General features: G+C 43.6%; 1 protein-coding gene across 4 annotated transcripts in view; it reads right to left on the bottom strand.

The window, feature by feature from the left end:
- Positions 1-4,195: 4,195 nt before the first annotated feature.
- LOC143282658 (uncharacterized) overlaps positions 4,196-20,416 on the bottom strand; it is a 33,380-nt gene continuing 17,159 nt past the window's right edge. For 3 of the 4 annotated variants that reach the window (XM_076588314.1, XM_076588317.1, XM_076588315.1), the window contains exons 13-22: positions 19,730-20,090; positions 17,611-17,802; positions 16,305-16,476; positions 15,666-15,841; positions 14,738-14,848; positions 12,211-12,408; positions 11,225-11,322; positions 10,134-10,193; positions 9,292-9,446; positions 4,196-6,657 (exon numbers count right to left, since the gene is read on the bottom strand). In XM_076588314.1, coding sequence (XP_076444429.1) covers positions 6,510-6,657; positions 9,292-9,446; positions 10,134-10,193; positions 11,225-11,322; positions 12,211-12,408; positions 14,738-14,848; positions 15,666-15,841; positions 16,305-16,476; positions 17,611-17,802; positions 19,730-20,090 — 1,671 coding nt within the window. In that variant the 3' untranslated portion in view covers positions 4,196-6,509. The remainder of the gene's footprint in view (positions 6,658-9,291; positions 9,447-10,133; positions 10,194-11,224; positions 11,323-12,210; positions 12,409-14,737; positions 14,849-15,665; positions 15,842-16,304; positions 16,477-17,610; positions 17,803-19,729; positions 20,091-20,416) is intronic. The other variant, XM_076588316.1, reaches the window with a different exon arrangement.

Here is a 20,416-nt window from a genome sequence, read left to right as displayed (position 1 = left end):
AAACATTTCTGGGGCAACAAGTTGCCCCTAGAACAGTCATGATCAATGCAATGGGATTCACATTGGTGAGAAATTCATTGTTGAATGCAATACAAAAATTTCATTCACAAAAAAAGAAAAAGAAAAGAAAAAAAGAAAAAGGCAACAGTGTGACTGAGGTCATGCATTGTTACACTTCTGGTTTATGAATCAATCAAATGCCAAGTAAAACTTCCAGTCATTCGGTAAATGCACATGCATACAGACAACTTCACACACATCGACAGGTGATGCAGCATGAAAACAAAACTGGAGTGTGAAGATGAATGCAATGAAGCATCAACACAGGCTAAAATTTATCTTTTAAATTTCGTATGCATCATTTTCCTTCAACTGCATGGGAAAACATGAAAAATCAATAACTGTCATAAAAAACATCACCAAGAATAAAAAAAAAAAAACCCTTACCCCACAAAAAGCATAAATTTAACATTCACTATTTCCCAGTTGGAATGCAACTATCACCAAGTAAACAATCTTTTGAAAAAAATTACAAGTCATTAGTCAAATGGATTTTTCTACACATTTTGGCCAGGGACAACTGTAGTTGCCGAGGGTTCTTTTACATTCACCAAGTGCATACTGCACTACAGGACCTCAATGCTTTGTCTGTATTGTCTCATCTAAAAAACTAGCACCAGCTGCCCAGACCACAACACAAGGTCTGATGGAGGGGAGGGGTAAAAATCCCAGTCTTTGCTGGACTTGAACTAGGGACACTCGCTTCCAAACCAGGTGCTTTAACCACTGGGCCACTGCTCCACATACAACTGCTGATTTCAGTTCACTGACATGATGATGTATATAATTATTATAGATGAAACGATGAAAATAACGAATCAGGTTATCGAACAAAAAGCAAATCAAAAGGTAGAGACTTGACATTCAACGTTTGCAGACTACTGTTCAAATATGGAGTCCATGCAAGTGTCTTCACCTTCAAAGACACTTTGCTTTTTTTTTTCATTCACTTTTATTGTGTGTAGTTACACTTCTTTAGTTTTCAGGGGGAAAAAAAGGATAATTATCATAATTTTTTCGGACAATGCTGAAAACTGATAATATGATTCCATGTAATACTGTAAAATTACTGGAAGTTTTTAACTGAAATGTTTGTTCTAACAAATCATCAGAGCACACTTTCTTTCTCTTTGTTGAAAACACAACTACAATTACTCTTCATTCTATCACCACCACTACTACTACTGCTACAGCTAACTTAAAGTCATCTCTTTGATCCCACTTTCATTAGTTTCAAGCTTTTCTGCCACCACACCCCCTCCCCCACTCTCCCTCACCACACACACAAGCATGGACACATGCACAAGCATGCACTTACGATGCAATACTCTGACATACACATACATTCATGTGGGGCAGGCTTCACACATGTACACATGAGAACAACAACAAAAAAATCCATCATTTCTCTTCAAGGCACCGTTCAGAGAGGATGTCATGACTGTAGCTCCCCCGGCCCATTTCATCAAAGTCATGCAGAAACACACATTCACAACAAAACCAAACCAAACCCTGTGAAGATAAGACACAATCTATTACTATTACATCTCACAATGAACCAGCAATCTTGATATATGTCACACTGAAAAATTTTTATTTTCTTATTTTCAGAATTGACAATAAAAATAAATATCAGTTTATACTCCCTGTTTGGTTAAATATACCTACCATGTCAAAACTAGGCCTACAGATTTGTCTTTTAAAGCATATAGATTAACCACCGATTCCCCCACCCCACCCCCCCAAAAAAAATCAATAGTGAATACCATTTCTGAACGGGTGGAGGTTGGGAAAGTGTGTAAACTACATCAATGAAATGTAACTTTTTTTCTGCTCACTGTTAAAACTCAATAAAAGTGAATTTATCAGTCAATAAAATTATTTTTTGCAGTGAAACTCTTCATTTCAATGTTCACATGCAGGAAGCACATTCTCAACTGTGCAGGCATGGCAGTTTGACTTTGCAGAAACAGGTTTTTCCTACTGTGCACAAAAATGGTTTCATCATGCCGTCTTAACACTGTACTTTGACCAAATTGGATTTGCAAACTGAAGAGCACCCAAAGCACTATTGGTACATTGTTCTGCAATCTTTGCAGACTTTTGAAAAGTGCATTTCCAGAATATCTGGATGCACTTGCAACCCTGCATCTGTGAGAGTGAGAGAGAGCAATAGAGAGAGAGAGAGAGAATGGGAAAATAGTACAACTGTATTGCCACACTGGATGTGTGTGAAAGAAAGAAGAAAAAACAGAATAAAGTGATACCATATGTCGTGTGTACATACATGTATGTGTGGGAGGGGGTGGTGTGTATGTGTGAGCACACACATGAAAGCATGCATGAGAAAGAAAATGAGAGGTGGGGTGTGGGTGGTAGCTGACTGAACGTAAGGGCGCCATATAACATGGACATGAGAGAAATATGATCCCCTTTGCCCCCCCTTTGCTCCCCCAACCCCCCCAAAAAAAAACCAAAAACAAAAACAAAAGATCTTACCGTGAAACACAACCAGTCTTAAACATAGAAACAGCACCGTTCATTTTCACTTGAAAGATTACAGGCTAGGTTTTGATTTGAGTGAACATGTTAGCAAAATGCACTTTTTTTTTGTTTTTGTTTTAATAAAAGGGAAGTCATACTGGCAAACGGCATAAAAAAGGGGAGAAAAAATCTTTAAAAGACTACCAGTGATGGGAGACTAATGAGGAAGAAAAAACAATTCACATGATTCTTCCTTTACCCAAGAGTAACTCCATTCACACATGTACACATGACTAGTAGTGATGAGACTCCTTCCTTTTTAATTAAAAAAAAAAAAAAAAAAATCATTGTCATCACTCTCAAAAGCAAAGTATTTAAGAAATAACCACATGTCCAGGACTCTGATCAATCCTCAGCAACACTACACAGACATCAAATTTCACTTTAAAATTTTTTGGGGGGGGGAATTCTTTTTTTTCTTCTTCAGATTACAATCATTGGATTCACGGAGTACAGCTTTGCCTTTCCACTCTTTTCAAATACAAATGAATGGCTTAAAAAAAGAGAAGAAAACAGCAAAAGGAATGTGAACAATGTAACATCTACTCTAGATACATCTTGCACACACTACCGACACTCTAGATCCATTATCACTCACACCATACTGTACAAATGGGCGGAGGTACGGAGGGGTCAACATTTTCAATTCACAGACAGTGTGAAATACATTAAGTATTCTCACCGAGAATGTCCAACCATACTCTTTCCACATAAAATCCTACCCCCACCCCCAAGTCTCTCTGACACAAAAAGAGTACACAGATTCTCAAGCATGCAATATTTTTCAAAATACAAAGGAAAGAAAGATGGAGAAAGACAAAGGCATCCATTTTCCCCTTTCCAAAGAAAGAGGTAAATTCAACCATTCAACCTAAATTCTTCATTCCGGCAACTGGAGCAGCAGCGGCAGCATCTATACTCCTCCCACACAGACACTGCAACAGGTTGGCAGACCCCACGCCTATCAAGTCTCACACCATTCTAGAAGAACAAGCTGTGCATGCTTACATCCACACAAAATAAACTTGAAAAATCTGACCATCAAGTGTCATTCACGTCTGAAAGCTCAGCCAAAGTTCTGGATTCCCCTCTGAAGAAAGACCAACCAAGTCCAACAGAAAGAGTCTTGCCAGTGGCCACCAACTGTTGTTTGTGCATCATCTGCCACTCTGTTAACCTTCGCTGGCTATCGTGGGTCGTACACGACCCAGAAGGATACAAAAACGCAAATATCTCAGCCAATTCTTAATATTTTTCTACGAAATTTCAGAAACGCTTCCTACACCTGAAAGGCCAACTTTTGCCAAAAAATGAAAAAAATCATTATATTAGTTAATGAGTAATTAAAGGTGGCGTTTTAACTACACACGGAAGCTTGTGTGGGTCATGTATGACCCATGCTTTTTAAAGAGGAAAAAACATGGTCACCCCTCGAAAGCTCGTGTGGGTCATGCACAACCCATACCTTCTTAATAGTGATTTCAGAAGGTTTAATTTGCAATTAGTGAAGGAAAATAAAGAAGTTTTACTTTCAATAGCCTCACTACCCCACTACCGCCCCCCCCCCCCCCCCCTTTCACCTGTCTTCAGCTATAACCCCCTTCCATCCCTTTCTCTAACACCATGTACCTGTGTGACTGAATATCTTTGTGCATGTATAGGATGCTACGAGTCATCTCTCTCTCTCTCTGTCTTGCTGTCTGTCTCTTTATCTATCTCTGTGTGCATAAGTAGGGTTTGTATGTATGTGCATGTGGTGTTATGCGTTTGTGTGTGTGATCAGTTGTGTGTGCGTGTGTGTGTGTGTATGTGCATGTGTGTGAATGAGTGAGCATGTGTTCTTCTGAGTGTATGTGTTTGTGTGAGTCTCTGTGTGTGTGTGTGTGCAAGTGCATGTGTGTGTAATCAGTTGTTATGATATGTTTTCCTTTTCTGTATTTTGTGATAAGCTTTGGAGGAATATACAGGTTTTTGTCTCTAAAAGGTATGGGATGTGGACAACCTACATGAGCTTCCGTGTGTAGTCAAAAGCGACAGCGGTATGGGTCGTGGACAACCCACATGAGCTTGTGTGTGTAGTCAAAAGCGACAGCCAGCGAAGGTTAATGTCAATGACTGCCATCTGTTCAGGGCTCCCACATCAGCCAACAAAATTCCATACTTTTTCCAAAACCTTGCATTGCAGTTTCTGAGACCCACATGATTACAAAATTCCATGCTTTCTTTCCAAATCCCAGCGTTTTTCCAAGACCCAAACAGCACTGCACTGCACGGTAATGGTCCCATAACCCGCCAGGGTCATTGGGGCGCTGCGTGGTGGATAGTGCAACAGGAAGCCTCCATTTGTCCAAGGTCACTGGCAAGAGCCTGGGTTTGGGCGAAGGTTTTCCCGGCCTTCTCAAGGAAGTTATCTGTCCGCTTCTTTCTCTGTCGCCCCCCTCCTCTCCTTCCTTGCACTGTTCCTTAAAGGATGGTCTAGAGGAGGCCACAACACCTCGTTACGTGGCCATACCATGTAAGTTCCCCCTTCTTTACAGCAGACAGCAGGTCTTCACAGTGGCTCATGTGCTGTCTCTCTCTCTCCTGTGCACCTCCTCATTAGTGGTGCAGTCAGTGTATTAAATGCCAAAACCCAAAGTCAAAGAGAAACATTCCAGCATGCACAGAAACAAGAACCCGTGTTACAGTTTCAAGACCCCTAAAAGCAAAGTCACATACAAATATTTCAGCATGCACAAACATGTACACAAAAGACTGACCACAATCTTGTAGGTTTGGTGAAAGGTATCACAAAAATTCCTCCAAGACTTTTGCAGACTTCGCAGGGTTATCAATTTCATTAATTCCTTTACATTAGAATATTTAATCAACATTAATTTCCTTGACTTTTCCAGCTCTGGAAATGGTGTTCCTATTTTCCATGACTCTCTGGCAACCCTACAGAGACAAGGCCAGAAACAACGGACTTACAGAAACAGCCTCCACACAGCAGTTTGTCTTTGCTGATGCACACATGAATCATGGGAACTTTAATGTGTCTTATTTTTCCAAGACTTTTCCAGACTTCCCTGACTATATTGTGGGAACCTTGTCTGTTGGTTTGTGTCAGTGTCTGCCCAGGGTCTGTTCACACAAAGGGAGATGAAGACATGTGTGTGTGTCAAAAAATGACAATTGACGATGTGTGTGTGTCAGGGAGATGACAATGTGTGTGTCAGGGAGATGACGATGTGTGTATTAGGGAGATGATGAAGGGAGAAGACGATGTGTGTATCAAGGAGATGACAATGTGTGTGTCAGGGAGATGACAATGTGTGTGTCAGGGAGATGACGATGTGTGTATTAGGGAGATGATGAAGGGAGAAGACGATGTGTGTATCAAGGAGATGACAATGTGTGTGTCAGGGTGACAACGATGTGTCAGGGAGATGACGGTGTGTGTATTAGGGAGATGATGAAGGGAGATGATGAAGGGAGATGACGATGTGTGTATCAGGGAGATGACAATGTGTGTGTCAGGGTGACAACGATGTGTCAGGGAGATGATGATGTGTGTGTCAGGGAGATGATGATGTGTGTGTCAGGGAGATGTTGAAGTGTGTCAGGGAGACAATGATTTGTGTGCCAGGAGATGACGATGTGTGTGTCTGGGAGATGACAAAGGGAGACGATAATGTGTATATCAGGGAGACGATGATGTGTGTGTCAGTGAGATGTCGATGTATGAGTGTCAGGGAGATGACAACTTTGTGTGTGTGTGAGTTAGAGAGATGATGACTTGTGCGTGTGTGTGTGTGTGTGTGTGTGAGGGAAATGATGACTGTGTCAGGGAGAGGGTGACTCATGTGTGCCAAGGAGATGACAACCTGCGTATGCTGCAGTCACCACACAGAAGGGTGGGTCAGTCAGTCAGTCACTGAGTAAGCGGTGGGGCCCCCCTCGTCAACAGTCTGCGTGAAGGAGGAACGTCGGATGCTGCCGGACCCCATCTGCGTGGAGATGGTCACCTTGCGGGGCTTCCTCTCCTCCTCCTCCACGCTGGCTCTGGTTCGCCTGCAAAGGGGAAAGCACTGTGCCTTCACTGTGCTTTCACATTCTTGCCACACACAACAATAACAATAATAATAATACTAGTAATAATAATAACAGGGGTGCAACTGCCAGAAAACCCAAAAACTGAAAGGCAGGGGTCCAGGGGCAGTGCCCTGCTGGGGGGGCCTAGGGGGGCAAGGCCCCACTGAAGCAGGACAAAAATATTAGATTTAAAAGGCATTTGGAAGGCTCTTGCGCAATCAAAAACAGAAATTTTCATCGAAAAATCACTGATTTTGGTTATATGTTGTGTCTATAGACAGACAGACATTAAGTGATAAAACCATGAACACACACTATTTAAAGACCTTAAATGGTGAAAAATAACTCATTTTAACCATGAATGAAGATCAATAAAAATGGTGGAAAATATCTCTCCCTAACAATGAATGAAAATCAAATAGCTGCTTGTGAGGAGCTGTTTCATTTAAAATGAAAATGGGTTAGGTCCAATCTGTGATTCAACTTCCTTACATACACCTGTATTATTCATCTATTACAGATTTCCTATCAGTATTATCACTATTAGTACTATCTCTTTTCAGTTTAGCCCAGCTGACCATCCACAGCCAACTCAAGAGTGTGGTCTTCTTTTAACCTCCTCTGTAAACAGCAACATGCAGAGTTGAAAAGAAAGGCCAGCTTTTGCACTGTGAAACACTCAAACAGTGTCAGGAATTGACAGATCCAAGTAAGATTCCACTAGCTGGGGTCAACATTTACTGTTTTTCACTTGCCCAGTTTGGCAACTCGGTGGAAAATTTGCTTACCAGGATGAGTTTTGTACTAACATGGCTTCCAGAAACATTATTGTACCAAACCTGAACACACACACACACACAAACACACACACACACACACACACACAAAAGAACAATGATTCATACAGGTCTAAAATCTGAGAGCCATCAAGGCCTTCGGTCTAGAAATCGAGGGGGGAAGGGGTGAGAGAGGGGCAAATTTCAAAGGATTATTTGGGAAAAAAGACAAAAAAAAAGATGGGGAGAGAGACAGAGACTTGGGCAGAAGGAGAGAAAGAGAAAGAGAGAGAGATCACAGAAAGAGAGAGAGAGAGAGAGAGAGAGAGAGAGAGAGAGAGAGAGATCGCAGTCAAAGTACAGGAGGGGAGGGATGGTGGTGAGGGGACTGGGGACAGTGATGCAGTGATTCTGACAGCTCTGCCAGTGGGAGTGGAAGGGTGAGGTGGAGGTGGAGGATGGTTGGGGAGGGATGGTGGTGGGGGGACAGTGATTCTGACAGCTCTGCCAGTGGGAGTGGAAGGGTGAGGTGGAGGTGGAGGAAGGTTGGGGAGGGAGGGTGGTGAGGGGACAGTGATGCAGTGATTCTGACAGCTCTGCCAGTGGGAGTGGAAGGGTGAGGTGGAGGTGGAGGAAGGTTGGGGAGGGATGGTGGTGAGGGGACAGGGGACAGTGATTCTGACAGCTCTGCCAGTGGGAGTGGAAGGGTGAGGTGGAGGTGGAGGATGGTTGGGGAGGGATGGTGGTGAGGGGACAGTGATTCTGACAGCTCTGCCAGTGGGAGTGGAAGGGTGAGGTGGAGGTGGAGCAAGGTTGGGGAGGGAGGAAGGTGGGCACAGCCTTTGGGTACATTGCTCTCTTGGACTGACTACACGAACAGGCAGGCGTCCTTTTTTTCCTTTTTTTTTTTTCTCCTCCAGAAAATGGACGTTCCATTTATAACATAAACTTAAAAACTGAAATCCGTCTCAGGACGGAAGAGTTGCACCCATGTAATAACAGTACTAATACTAAGGTGTTTCAGTTTCAGTTTCTCAACGAGGTTTCACTGCATTCTGGACAAATCCACACAAGCTGCACATCTGCTCGGCAGAATTTTGCCAGAGGACAACACCTCTGTTGCCATGGGTTCTATTTTAGTGAGCCAAGTGAGTGCTGTACACGGGACCTTGGTTTATCGTCTCATCCCAATGCCTGGACGCTTAGTCTGCTTTTCCAGTCAAACTTGGGAGACAGAGTGAGACCAGGATTGTCTTCTTGAAAAAAAAAAAAAAAAAAAAAAAAAAAAATCAATCAAAATAATAGTAATAATAGTAATAATGTAGGAGTGTTGGAGAGGAGGAGGTGGGAGTTGTGTGGTGAGTTGTTGGAAACAGGTCAGATGCTGGGGTGGAATCAAATAAGAATATCTGAAATGATTAAGAACAAAAAAAAATAATAATAAAATAAAAAAGGGTTCACAGCAACTGAAACTGGTTTTCCAAATCACCACACATGTAAATCAGTTCTTCAATACGTACCGATTTTGCCATGCCCATGTAACAATTATGATTAGTTCCTTAAAATACACATTTTCAGGTATCCCAACACGGCTTCCTGAAAGAAACATGTCTTGTCAAGAGATTAATTTACACGTCTTGTCTTGTCAAGTGATTAACTCAAACGTCTTGTCTTGTCAAGTGATTATAGTGATTATATCACACACCTTGTCAAGTTATTATTTCACGTATTGTCTTGTAAAGTTATTATATCACATGTCTTGTCAAGTCATTAAACTACAAGTTTTGTCTTGTAAGGTTATTACATCGCACGTCCTGTGTGGTGACTATATCCTCACCCAGAGCGGAAGAAGTTCAAGTCTCCATGGTTGGTGCCGTACACCAAACCGTCCCCGATGTCGGGCATCCAGCGAGCCGAGTTGACGCTGACCGGAGACATGCCGCGTGCGAGTCGTGACGTTCTCTGCACTGGGTGGTACACGTCTGTCACATGCTGCACACACACACACACACATATGTTGTATCTATATACATGTACACTATCTATCTATCTACATGCACACTATCTATCTATACCTATATATACAGGTTAAAAGTCCCATAACCTTTTACTGCCATCTGGCTAGAATTCACATCCACTGTGTCTAGGGCTCAGCACAGGAAGGTGATGCCCAATTCTCTCCCCTTGCCGTTTTAACATTCCCCAACCAAAGTCAGATATCCATTCACACCTGGGTGGAGTGAGGAAAATGAGAGTAAAAGGAAATTTTCTTCCTAAATTTACGTTTAAGTAACATACTTACCGTGATCCACTAGTGCAGACTCTGGCAGGGGTCTGACATTCCTGTCCTGTGCAAACTACTATCCGCCTATGCGGAGAAAACGAAAGTAGCTACGGCTGATAACCTCCCGAAGTAGGTTATTGCACTGGGACTTAGTGCTGTAGCCTTGGGGGCTAACTAGCCTTTAATTTATTTATTTTATTTTAATTATTTTTTTATGTTTGTTTTTTTTTAGAGTAAAGTGCCTTTCCCATGGACACAACACCATGCTAACACAGGGCCATGAACCCAGATCATTGGTGAACACTGGATCACAAGTCCAACATCTGACCAACTGTGCCACAGTACCTGCAAGCCATATTATGATCACAGTCTGCCTTGTGGTATGTTGGTCTTACCTTCATGGAGTCTTCCCCGGCTCCCTCTTTCACCATCTTGAAAACCTGACCCATCAGTTGCTGCACACAACAAAACACACACTTCACTCACACAACAGTTACACAACACCACATCCCTCTCTTCAAGCTTTCTGAAACAGATCAAAGTTAACAGTGACATAGTGGGCTTTTATATGAATGTTTTATTCCAGTATGCAGGTAGCTATATTCTAGTCTCAAAGGTGTGCTCCTGGGTATGTTTATGTCTCCTTAACCTTTCAAATGCTGACAAGGACTACGAGATCTTTAACGCATGTATTTGATCTTCTGCATGCATTCTGACATAAAGGAGGTTCAGGCACCTGCAGGTTGACCTGGGAGACTGGATAAATCTTCATCCCTATTAACCATCCAGGTGCCACAACTGGAATTCCAACCCAGGACCTTAAGAGTCCAACCACTGGGCTGTTGTGCTCGTCAACTGACCATCCTGCCCACCAACTGATCAGAGACTGAGCTGAGTTACCAAATCAGTTATTACATGCACATTTTGATAGCAGATGTCCGTATGTTTAACTCTTTCACAGCCAAGTTTCTGTGTGAAAAAAAAACTCCTCAGTGCCAAATATTTTAGAAACGACGCTCCCAGTCACAGGCTTCAGTTTATGTCAAAACAACACAAAGGACTTGTTCATTTCAAACACAGTCAGGGGGCAAAGGTCAGTCACTGTCCTATTGGCAGGAAACTGGCTGCAGCTGTTGAGATTTTTTACAATGTGAAAAATAAGTTTTATCAACATGACCCCTCGATGTCGACAAAAGTCACCAATGGTGGTGCACTGTTTATGGCGGTAAAAAAAAAAAGAAAAAAGGATGAACAATGAGTAAGCGTGTATGAGTGAGTGTGTATGCGTGTGTATGGTGTGTTGTGTTGTGTTGAGTGCTATGTTGCGTAGTTTGTTCTATGTGGTGTGTGTGTGTGTGTGTGTGTGTGTGTTTGAGTGTGTGTATGTATATATATCCGTGTGTGTTAGTGTGTGAACATTCCATCTTCCTTGTTGGTGCATACATGAGAGTCCTCCATCAAGGTGAAGTACTAGCAGTTATCCTACCTTGTCAGACACCTGGTAGAACAACATTCGTCTGGAGGCGAGGCCTACCATCAAGTACTGGTTGCTCGGTGAGATGCTCACTGAGATGGCATTTGGACCTGTGGAAAAGCACACATGCATGAACGCGCGCACACACACACACACACGCATAAACACACACACACGCACGAATGCGCACACACAAACACACACAGTGAAATACAGATGTACAGAATCAACAAAATGAAATGCACACACACACATACATCAATAAATTCATTCACCACCACCGTCAACATTCTGATACTTAAACTGCACACACACATGCCACAAGTACGTATTACCACTCGTATTACCACTCTCCGCCCCCCTCACCCCCACACACACACCCCGCTGCAACCCACACACACACACACACCACACAATGATTCCAACACTTCTCCCTCACACACACATATCCACAGCAATCCCCAAACTCCCTCCCAAACGTACATACCACGATAATTCCCACACTTTTCCCTCACACACAAACTACTATGATCCTCACACTTTTCCATCACACACACACACACACATGCTCACTCCATGAAGCTCCCTAAACTTTTTCCCCTCACACACACAGATTTATTTTCCTTTTACTCTTTTTGACTGTATGGAGGATTACAAAAAACAACGTAACAAGCATGAAAAACAACTAATAACACACCACACACACTACAAAACTCTTCACACACATACACGCACACACACAAAAATTACAAAGTTCCAAACACACATACCCTACAAAGCTCATCACACACACACACATATACAAACACAGCTTGCAAACACATACTTCTTCTTCTTCTTCTGCTTTCGTGGGCTGCAACTCCCACGTACACTCGCATGTACACGAGTGGGCTTTTACGTGCATGACCGTTTTTACCCCGCCATGTAGGCAGCCATGCTCTGTTTTCGGGGGTACATACACATACAAAATTCCACACACAAACAACATACACACACACCCAACACGCTACCAAAGCTCTTGGTGTACAAGCACTGGCCCAGGGACTCTGAGCGCAGAGAGAAGACAGCCAGAATGTTGTCCTCGGGGAATCCCCCGTGGATGTGGACAAAGGTGGCCAAGAGAGTCGAGTCCCTGGACAGGTCCACACTGGCGTCGTTGTGGATCTTGCAGTTCGAGACCACCATGTTCACCGTCTCTGTCGCAGTCAAACACCAAGGGACTGGATAAACACTGGTTCACATTGTCAACATCACTGTGTTCATTCCATGCGAGACAAATATTACATGGCATGGAGAACAACCATGTTCCACTCAGTTGTTAGAAGCCTTCCACTGTTGTGGCCACTCACTAAAGAAATTTGTGTGCATACCAGCATGTGTCAGACAACAATACAATAACTGTAATTTAAAAAAAACAACAACAAAAACATCAACAGCAGCTCATCTACTGAACCAAAAATTGGTCAAGATGCGTGTAAATAAAACAAAAACAATTGTAACAAAAGCCCAATATACACATGATGATAACTGAGACACATTCTGATTTAAAATTTCATCTCCATTCTATTCCACCACGACCTTAAATCCCAATCCCAAGTGTCAAAGTAAAAATTTGCAGTCCCCCTCCCCCCCCAATGCCCCTCCAAAATTTGTCTCAAAGAAAAGTCTTGTTTTGAAAAGAAGGCAACTGTATCTCTGTGTGTGTGTGTGTGTGTGTGTGTGTGTATCTATATATATCTATCTATATTGAGATCTGCAGACTGATAGATAAGCTATGTGAAGGGTATGAGGGAATACAGAAGGAAGAAGAGATGGAGGGAAGGCATACTGTAATAGCTACAGAACAAACTAAAAAGGACACAGAGAATCTCCAGTCGAATCAATAAAGATGTACTGTGTTGTATTGTATTGCATCACAATAAATTTCATGCAAAATCTGTTGTGACTGAACTGTAGTACATCACAATACTACGCAAAGTATTCTAACACAATGCACAACAATACAAAACAATATAATGAAATACAAAAACAACATACAACAAATTAAAACATACAACAGAACACACAACACACACAAAAATAATACAACACAACAAAATACCACACGCACCACAACTCACTACAAAGCATCACGCTAAAGTGCACACCCCCAAACAGAACACAACACAACACAACACACCACTACACAGTACACAATACAAAAAACACCACACACCACAACACTACAAAAAACACCACACAGCACAACACTACAAAAAACACCACACAGCACAACAGAACACAACAATACAACATGATACAACCCCCCTGGCTTACCCGTCTTGAAACTTACTATCAGTGAGATAACACAAAAAGCACAACACACAACACCATACTCCCCCCCCCCCCCCCGCCCCCTTTCAAAGTTACGATCAGTGAGGTAACACAAAAAGCACAACACACAACACCATACTCCCCCCCCCCCTCCCCCCAACCCCTTTGAAACTTACGATCAGTGAGGTAACACAAAAAGCACAACACACACCACCATACTCCCCCCCCCCTCCCCCCAACCCCTTTGAAACTTACGATCAGTGAGGTAACACAAAAAGCACAACACACAACACCATACTCCCCCCCCCCACCCCCCCAACCCCTTTGAAACTTACGATCAGTGAGGTAACACAAAACGCACAACACACACCACCATACTCCCCCCCCCCCCTCCCCCCCAACCCCTTTGAAACTTACGATCAGTGAGATAACACAAAAAGCACAACACACACTACCATACTCCCCCCCCCCCCCTTCCCCCCAACCCCTTTGAAACTTACGATCAGTGAGGTAACACAAAAAGCACAACACACAACACCATACTCCCCCCCCCCCCCCCCCCCCCACCCCTTTGAAACTTACGATCAGTGAGGTAACACAAACAGTACCACACAACACCACACAACACCATACCCCCCACCTCCTTGAAGCTTACAATCAGTGAGGTAACACACACAACACCATACCCCCCACCTCCTTGAAGCTTACAATCAGTGAGGTAACACACACAACACCATACCCCCCACCTCCTTGAAGCTTACAATCAGTGAGGTAACACACACAACACCATACCCCCCACCTCCTTGAAGCTTACAATCAGTGAGATAACACACACAACACCATACCCCCCACCTCCTTGAAGCTTACAATCAGTGAGGTAACACACACAACACCATACCCCCCATCCCCTTGAAGCTTACCATCAGTGAGGTAACACACACAACACCATACCCCCCACCTCCTTGAAGCTTACAATCAGTGAGGTAACACACACAACACCATACCCCCCACCCCCTTGAAGCTTATGATCAGTGAGGTAACACACACAACACCATACCCCCCACCCCCTTGAAGCTTATGATCAGTGAGGTAACACACACAACACCATACCCCCCACCCCCTTGAAGCTTATGATCAGTGAGGTACCACAAAAAACACCAAACAACACTACAGAACACAACACGATAATACAACCCCCCCCTTGAAACTTACGATCAGCAAGGTCAGGCATCTGGAACTGCCGCATGTTCCAGCGCTGGATGCGGTAGGTGCTGGACACAATGTTGCTGGCCACCGCCTGCTCTCCGGAGCTCAGGAACACCCCTGTGTCAGCATCCATGTGCCTTCTGGCATAAATGTCTAACACCAAACACCTTACCATTTGAAACAGTTTCAGTGTCAATGGGATGTCAACAAAGCATGCAGACTCATCCATTACAGCACATCTCCCGCTTAATTAAAAAAAAAAAAAAAAAAAAAAAAAAAGAGAGAGAGAGAGAGAGAGAGAGAGAGAGAGAGAGATAGAGAGAGAGAAAATGAGGCAAAAATGGCTACTCTGGCAAAATTACTAACCCCAACACCTCACCATCAGGAACAGTTTAAGTTTCTCAAGGAGGCATGACTGCGTTCAGACAAAAAACAATACTAATCCATATACACTGCAAGTCACCAAATCTGCTGTCTGCTTCTTCATTCATGGGCTGCGACTGACGACTGTGGGGTATTATGTGTGATCGTATCATCATAGATGACCACGCCCTTTTGTGGCGATATAATGGTCTGAATTTAATCGGTTTCAAAATCTGTGCGCTTTCCTGGATTCGTTTACAAGTTATCAGTGTGTGCAAATTTTGAACAAAAAAAAAGGATACTTTCTTTCATCATCTCACTGTACGACAGCGTAGGAAGGGAGGGAGTATTATACATTGTTCCGAACTAACTCGTTATGTTACTGATCAGTTTGGAAGTTTTCACTTCATAAACTCTAACATTTGTTTTTTGGTGATTTCATTTCTTACCTGTACAAATGTGTCATCTGTCGGGGGGGCATCAAGAGAGCTAACTGGCTGTAGTGAGCGAGTTAAAATCCTGACGACAGACAACCTTCGCCAGCCCCCTGACCTCTGACGTGTGTACTGACCTGCGATGGCACTGTTGATAGACTGGTGGTGCACTGGGGGGTACAGCATGTCGTCCACCAGTGGGCGGGCATAGTGGGGGTGCAGGTTGTGCATTCCCATCCCTAGTGGCGGGCTGCTCCTCTCCTGGTTCGAACCCTGAGGCTGGTCCTCTGAGGAGGGGCGCTGAACAAGTATGCTGAAGAAAAAACCCAAAAAACAACAATATAAGGACAGTGAGCTGATTGTCTTTGTGCAACCATTCTCCTGTCATTTTTGTGTAAATGGATTGGTGTCACTTCTGTTAAGTGCTGACTACTTCTTGTCAAGCACTCCACACAGGAATATGAAGGAAAGGTGGTGGACATGCAGCCAATTTACTGATTGTTCAGGTAAGCTAAGTCTGTTGAGAATCTTCTTTCTTTTCATTTCAATTGTACGCAAAGACTGTTTACCATACATCTTCATTATTAAGACTGACATTTTATAAAGTGGATCTGTAATCTATATCTAACTCATGTTGTTTCTTTTTTTTCTTTTAAAGCACATGTGTAGTAGCGAACGCGTCTGCACAATCTGATGCTGCACACAGGGCCTCAATTTATCATCTCCTATACATATCACAGAATCATCACAAGTGTGACAACCAGAATCCCACTGACCGGGGAGGGCGAGGGAACCTTGCTGTGGTGGAGGAGGAGGAGGATGTGCCGGGGAGGGAGGAGGGTGGAGGCACGGGAGGCGGAACAGGGCATGGTCGGGAGCGTAAGAAGGGCCTGTTCGGCGACGTGGCCAGGCATGACCTCAAGATGTCGCTCTGCTGCTGCCCCTGTCCTGAAAGTCAAGACACATGAGAATGTTTACAATCAACTTCAGGGTTCTTTTTCACTTGGACGCGCCCAAACTAAATTCCATACTTGTTTCTTGGTTGTTTTTGTCTCTATTTACTGTGTTGGGTGGCAAAGGGTCATTCTCACAGACGTTACTGAACTAAATTCAGAACTTGTTTCTTGATGTTGATTGTCTCTGTGGGTGTGTGTGGGTGGGTGGTGCTGTGAACATAACCTGGGTGTGTTTTTACACTCTCTATAGAAATTAACTTCATCATTTATTATTCACCTTTTTTCCACACTAGACTGAAAATGTTCATACCAAACACAAAGCCTAAAACTGAATCCAAAATTTCTCAGCCACACTGCTGACTTAAGTGATGGGTTGATATCCCAATATCAATGTTTAATTTTTATCCTATTCTTTCTTCCTTTTTTGTGTTTTTTTTTCTTTTCAAATGCCTTACACTCTTTGTTTAGTGGTAGTGGACAAGGGTTTTATAAACATTCCAAGACTTTTTCAAACCCTGAACAGCTAAAACATATTTTTCCAAGACATTTCCAGCCCTGGAAAATACTTTTTCTAGATTTCCATGACTGTACGAACCTGATCTTCCGGTGGGCAGAATCTCAGTGGTCCCAAGAAATGTCCCTGCAGACACGTGTCCAACTTCAATTGTTACTCTGACAGTTATACTCTATTGATAGCATTTTCATTCCTGGAAAAGCTGATCAATTCTGTTCAACCAATCTAATCTTCATGCAACAGCTGATTTGAATTATTCATACTATACAGCTTAAGAAAACAAAAAACCTTTTTTTAATGTGGAACGGTGTGTATCAGGATCACAGATTATGTTGCTTTCCAGTTTTAGACCACTCTATCTTGCGCCATATACACAATACCCCCTTTCTACTGTTGGTGTCAACACTCATCCCTATATATGTTATACTGACACTTGCATCTAACCAAGCACAACACATCAACACCCACCAACACGCCCCGACCCCACAAACCTAATATACCCACCAAAACAGCCCCTCCCCAAACACACACACAAACACACACCTTCACTACCACTACACCCCCAACTACCTTGTACCCCCCCCCACCCCCCACATTCCCGTATCCTCTCACCACTGGAGGCCAAAGACTGCTGCTGCTGCTGTGAAGTTGTGGTTGTCGTGGCAGCAGCAGGCCCCCGACGATGGTTGCCAACCACGAGCACATCTTCCCGGTTGGCCATGCGCCGAGCCAGCTCGCTGTAGGTGATGGTCTCCTGCTCCCCCGCCCTGTTTATCACCTCGATTGTCTGGCTGCTGCTGCTCCCTGCACGGTTCATGCACACTTAGGGGTGAAAAGCTTACAGGTCCCACAGCCTTTCATGGGCATCAGGGTAGTAAATTCCTGTCTATGGCTCAGCATCGGAAGGCAGTAAATTCCTATCCACTGTGTCTATTGCATGGCATAGGAAGGCAGTATGCTCCAATCCACTGTGTCTAGGGCTGGGCATAGGAAGGCAGTAAATTCCTATCCGCTGTGTCTATGGCTCGGCATAGGAAGGCAGTAAATTCCTATCCACTGTGTCTATGGCTCGGCATAGGAAGGCAGTAAATTCCTATCCACTGTGTCTATGGCTCGGCATAGGAAGGCAGTAAATTCCTATCCACTGTGTCTATGGCTCGGAATAGGAAGGCAGTAAATTCCTATCCACTGTGTCTATGGCTCAGCATAGGAAGGCAGTAAATTCCTATCCACTGTGTCTATGGCTCGGCATAGGAAGGAAGTAAATTCCTATCCACTGTGTCTATGGCTCGGCATAGGAAGGAAGTAATTTCCTATCCACTGTGTCTATGGCTCGGAATAGGAAGGCAGTAATTTCCTATCCACTGTGTCTATGGCTCGGAATAGGAAGGCAGTAAATTCCTATCCACTGTGTCTATGGCTCGGCATAGGAAGGCAGTATATTCCTATCCACTGTGTCTATGGCTCGGCATAGGAAGGCAGTATATTCCTATCCACTGTGTCTATGGCTCGGCATAGGAAGGCAGTAAATTCCTATCCACTGTGTCTATGGCTCGGAATAGGAAGGCAGTAAATTCCTATCCACTGTGTCTATGGCTCGGCATAGGAAGGCAGTAAATTCCTATCCACTGTGTCTATGGCTGGGCATAGGAAGACAGGGGCTCAGTCCTCTCCTTCAGCCGTGTTATCCTTCCCCAACCAAGTCAGAAAACTGGACTAAACTGCCTTTCCCAAGGACACAAACACCAGACCAGAATGGAGGATCGAACTCTGACCACTGGATTAGAAGACCAACACCTTACCAATCCTACCATGGTGCTTCCCCCATACAAGTTTATGAGACAAAAAATTCCATAACTTTCCATTCCATTTTCAGAAATTTCCGTGACTACACATGAACTATATTCCTCACAAAATAATCATATTCCTTCTGACATCAAATTGGCCAAATGGGAAGACAAAACTTCAATCATTACTGTGTTTTGCTATGTTATAGATGCATTCACAAAACTGCCCCTTCCTATCTCTCCATCTCGCTCACTACGATTGGCTTCGGATCCACTCTGTTTACGCATACCAAGATTCAAACACTTGGCCGCCGTTCTTTCTGTCTCTGGACCTTGCATTTGGAATGAACTTCCTCTTTCACTTTGTCAAGTCTCCACACTCAGCTCTTTCAAGTCTGACCTTAAAACCCACCTCTTCCCAAAATAGCCTCCCTAGCCTGCCCTTCCTTGTCTTTAGTTTCTACAGTTTTAGAGTTATGCATGCGTGTGAATGACTGGTGCGAAAGCGCTCTGATTTGTCTCTGCACAAGATTCAGCGCTATATAAATACCATTATTATTATTATTATTATGTCCATACTGGAGCAAGATAAAACATTACTGTGCTCAGCATGTCCATAGCGGAGCAGTCAGGAAGATACACTAATAAAGCGCTGCAAAGGTTATGTCCTGGTTTAACACCACAAATGGTATCATTACCCTTGAAGGATCTAGAACGAACCTTCTAACTGCACATATGCTGACACTATACAGTTAGTTATGTCATAAGTTATTTTAAAAAATAAAAGAAAAATTTTCTCCATATTATCTATAAATACAATAACTTCTGCATAACTTCAACCATAATTACATGATTTTCTAGTCCTGGAAATAGTGGAATATTACGTTTTCAAATTCAAATTCCATGACTTTCCAGGATTTCCATGACCTGCATGGTCCCTGTACCTGATGGGGTGGGCAGTGTGTGGAAGGTCCCCATTTCCTCGCCCTCCCCTGATGCTGATGGTTGGGAACCCTCCACTCCTGCTCCCGAGCCAGTCTCCGTGCTGCCTGACGACTCCATGACGCCACTTTGTGCGGAAGGGCCGGCAGCAGTGGAAGAAGTGGAAGCGGCGCTGTCATGCTGGTTGTCATGGGGTGCTGGGGTCACAGCGTCACCAGCAGGCTGCGTTGTGGTGGTGCTGGCTGGTTCACTGCCTCGGTCCATCAGCGTGGACAAAATACGGTTGCGGCTTTCGGTCAACCGGCGCATGCTCGCCAGGAAGTTGGTTTCGATGCGCGAGATCTCGTCGTTGTTTTCAAACAACTGGAGGAAACGAAGAATAAAAAAAACCCAGAAATTAATAAAACCATTCACTTATTGTTGTTCTGTACGTATCATTATCATTAGCCTGAAATGGTCACTAGAAAATGCCAGACCTACATTCAAAAAACAATTTCTGTGTTTCAGTCTCACATGGATTACTAGCATGTATTGTTAAAAGCACACACACACACACACACACACACACACACAAAACGGGTGGCACTGCACTGTGGCCATGTGCTCTCCCAACAGAAAGCATCCCAAACATCACACAAACAAATCTACAGTGACAACAAGTGTTCAATACCAAAATACAACAAGAGAGG

Source organism: Babylonia areolata, chromosome 6, assembly GCF_041734735.1.
Source record: "Babylonia areolata isolate BAREFJ2019XMU chromosome 6, ASM4173473v1, whole genome shotgun sequence".
Taxonomy (NCBI): domain Eukaryota; kingdom Metazoa; phylum Mollusca; class Gastropoda; order Neogastropoda; family Buccinidae; genus Babylonia; species Babylonia areolata.
This window is presented reverse-complemented; position numbering and strand designations above follow the sequence as displayed.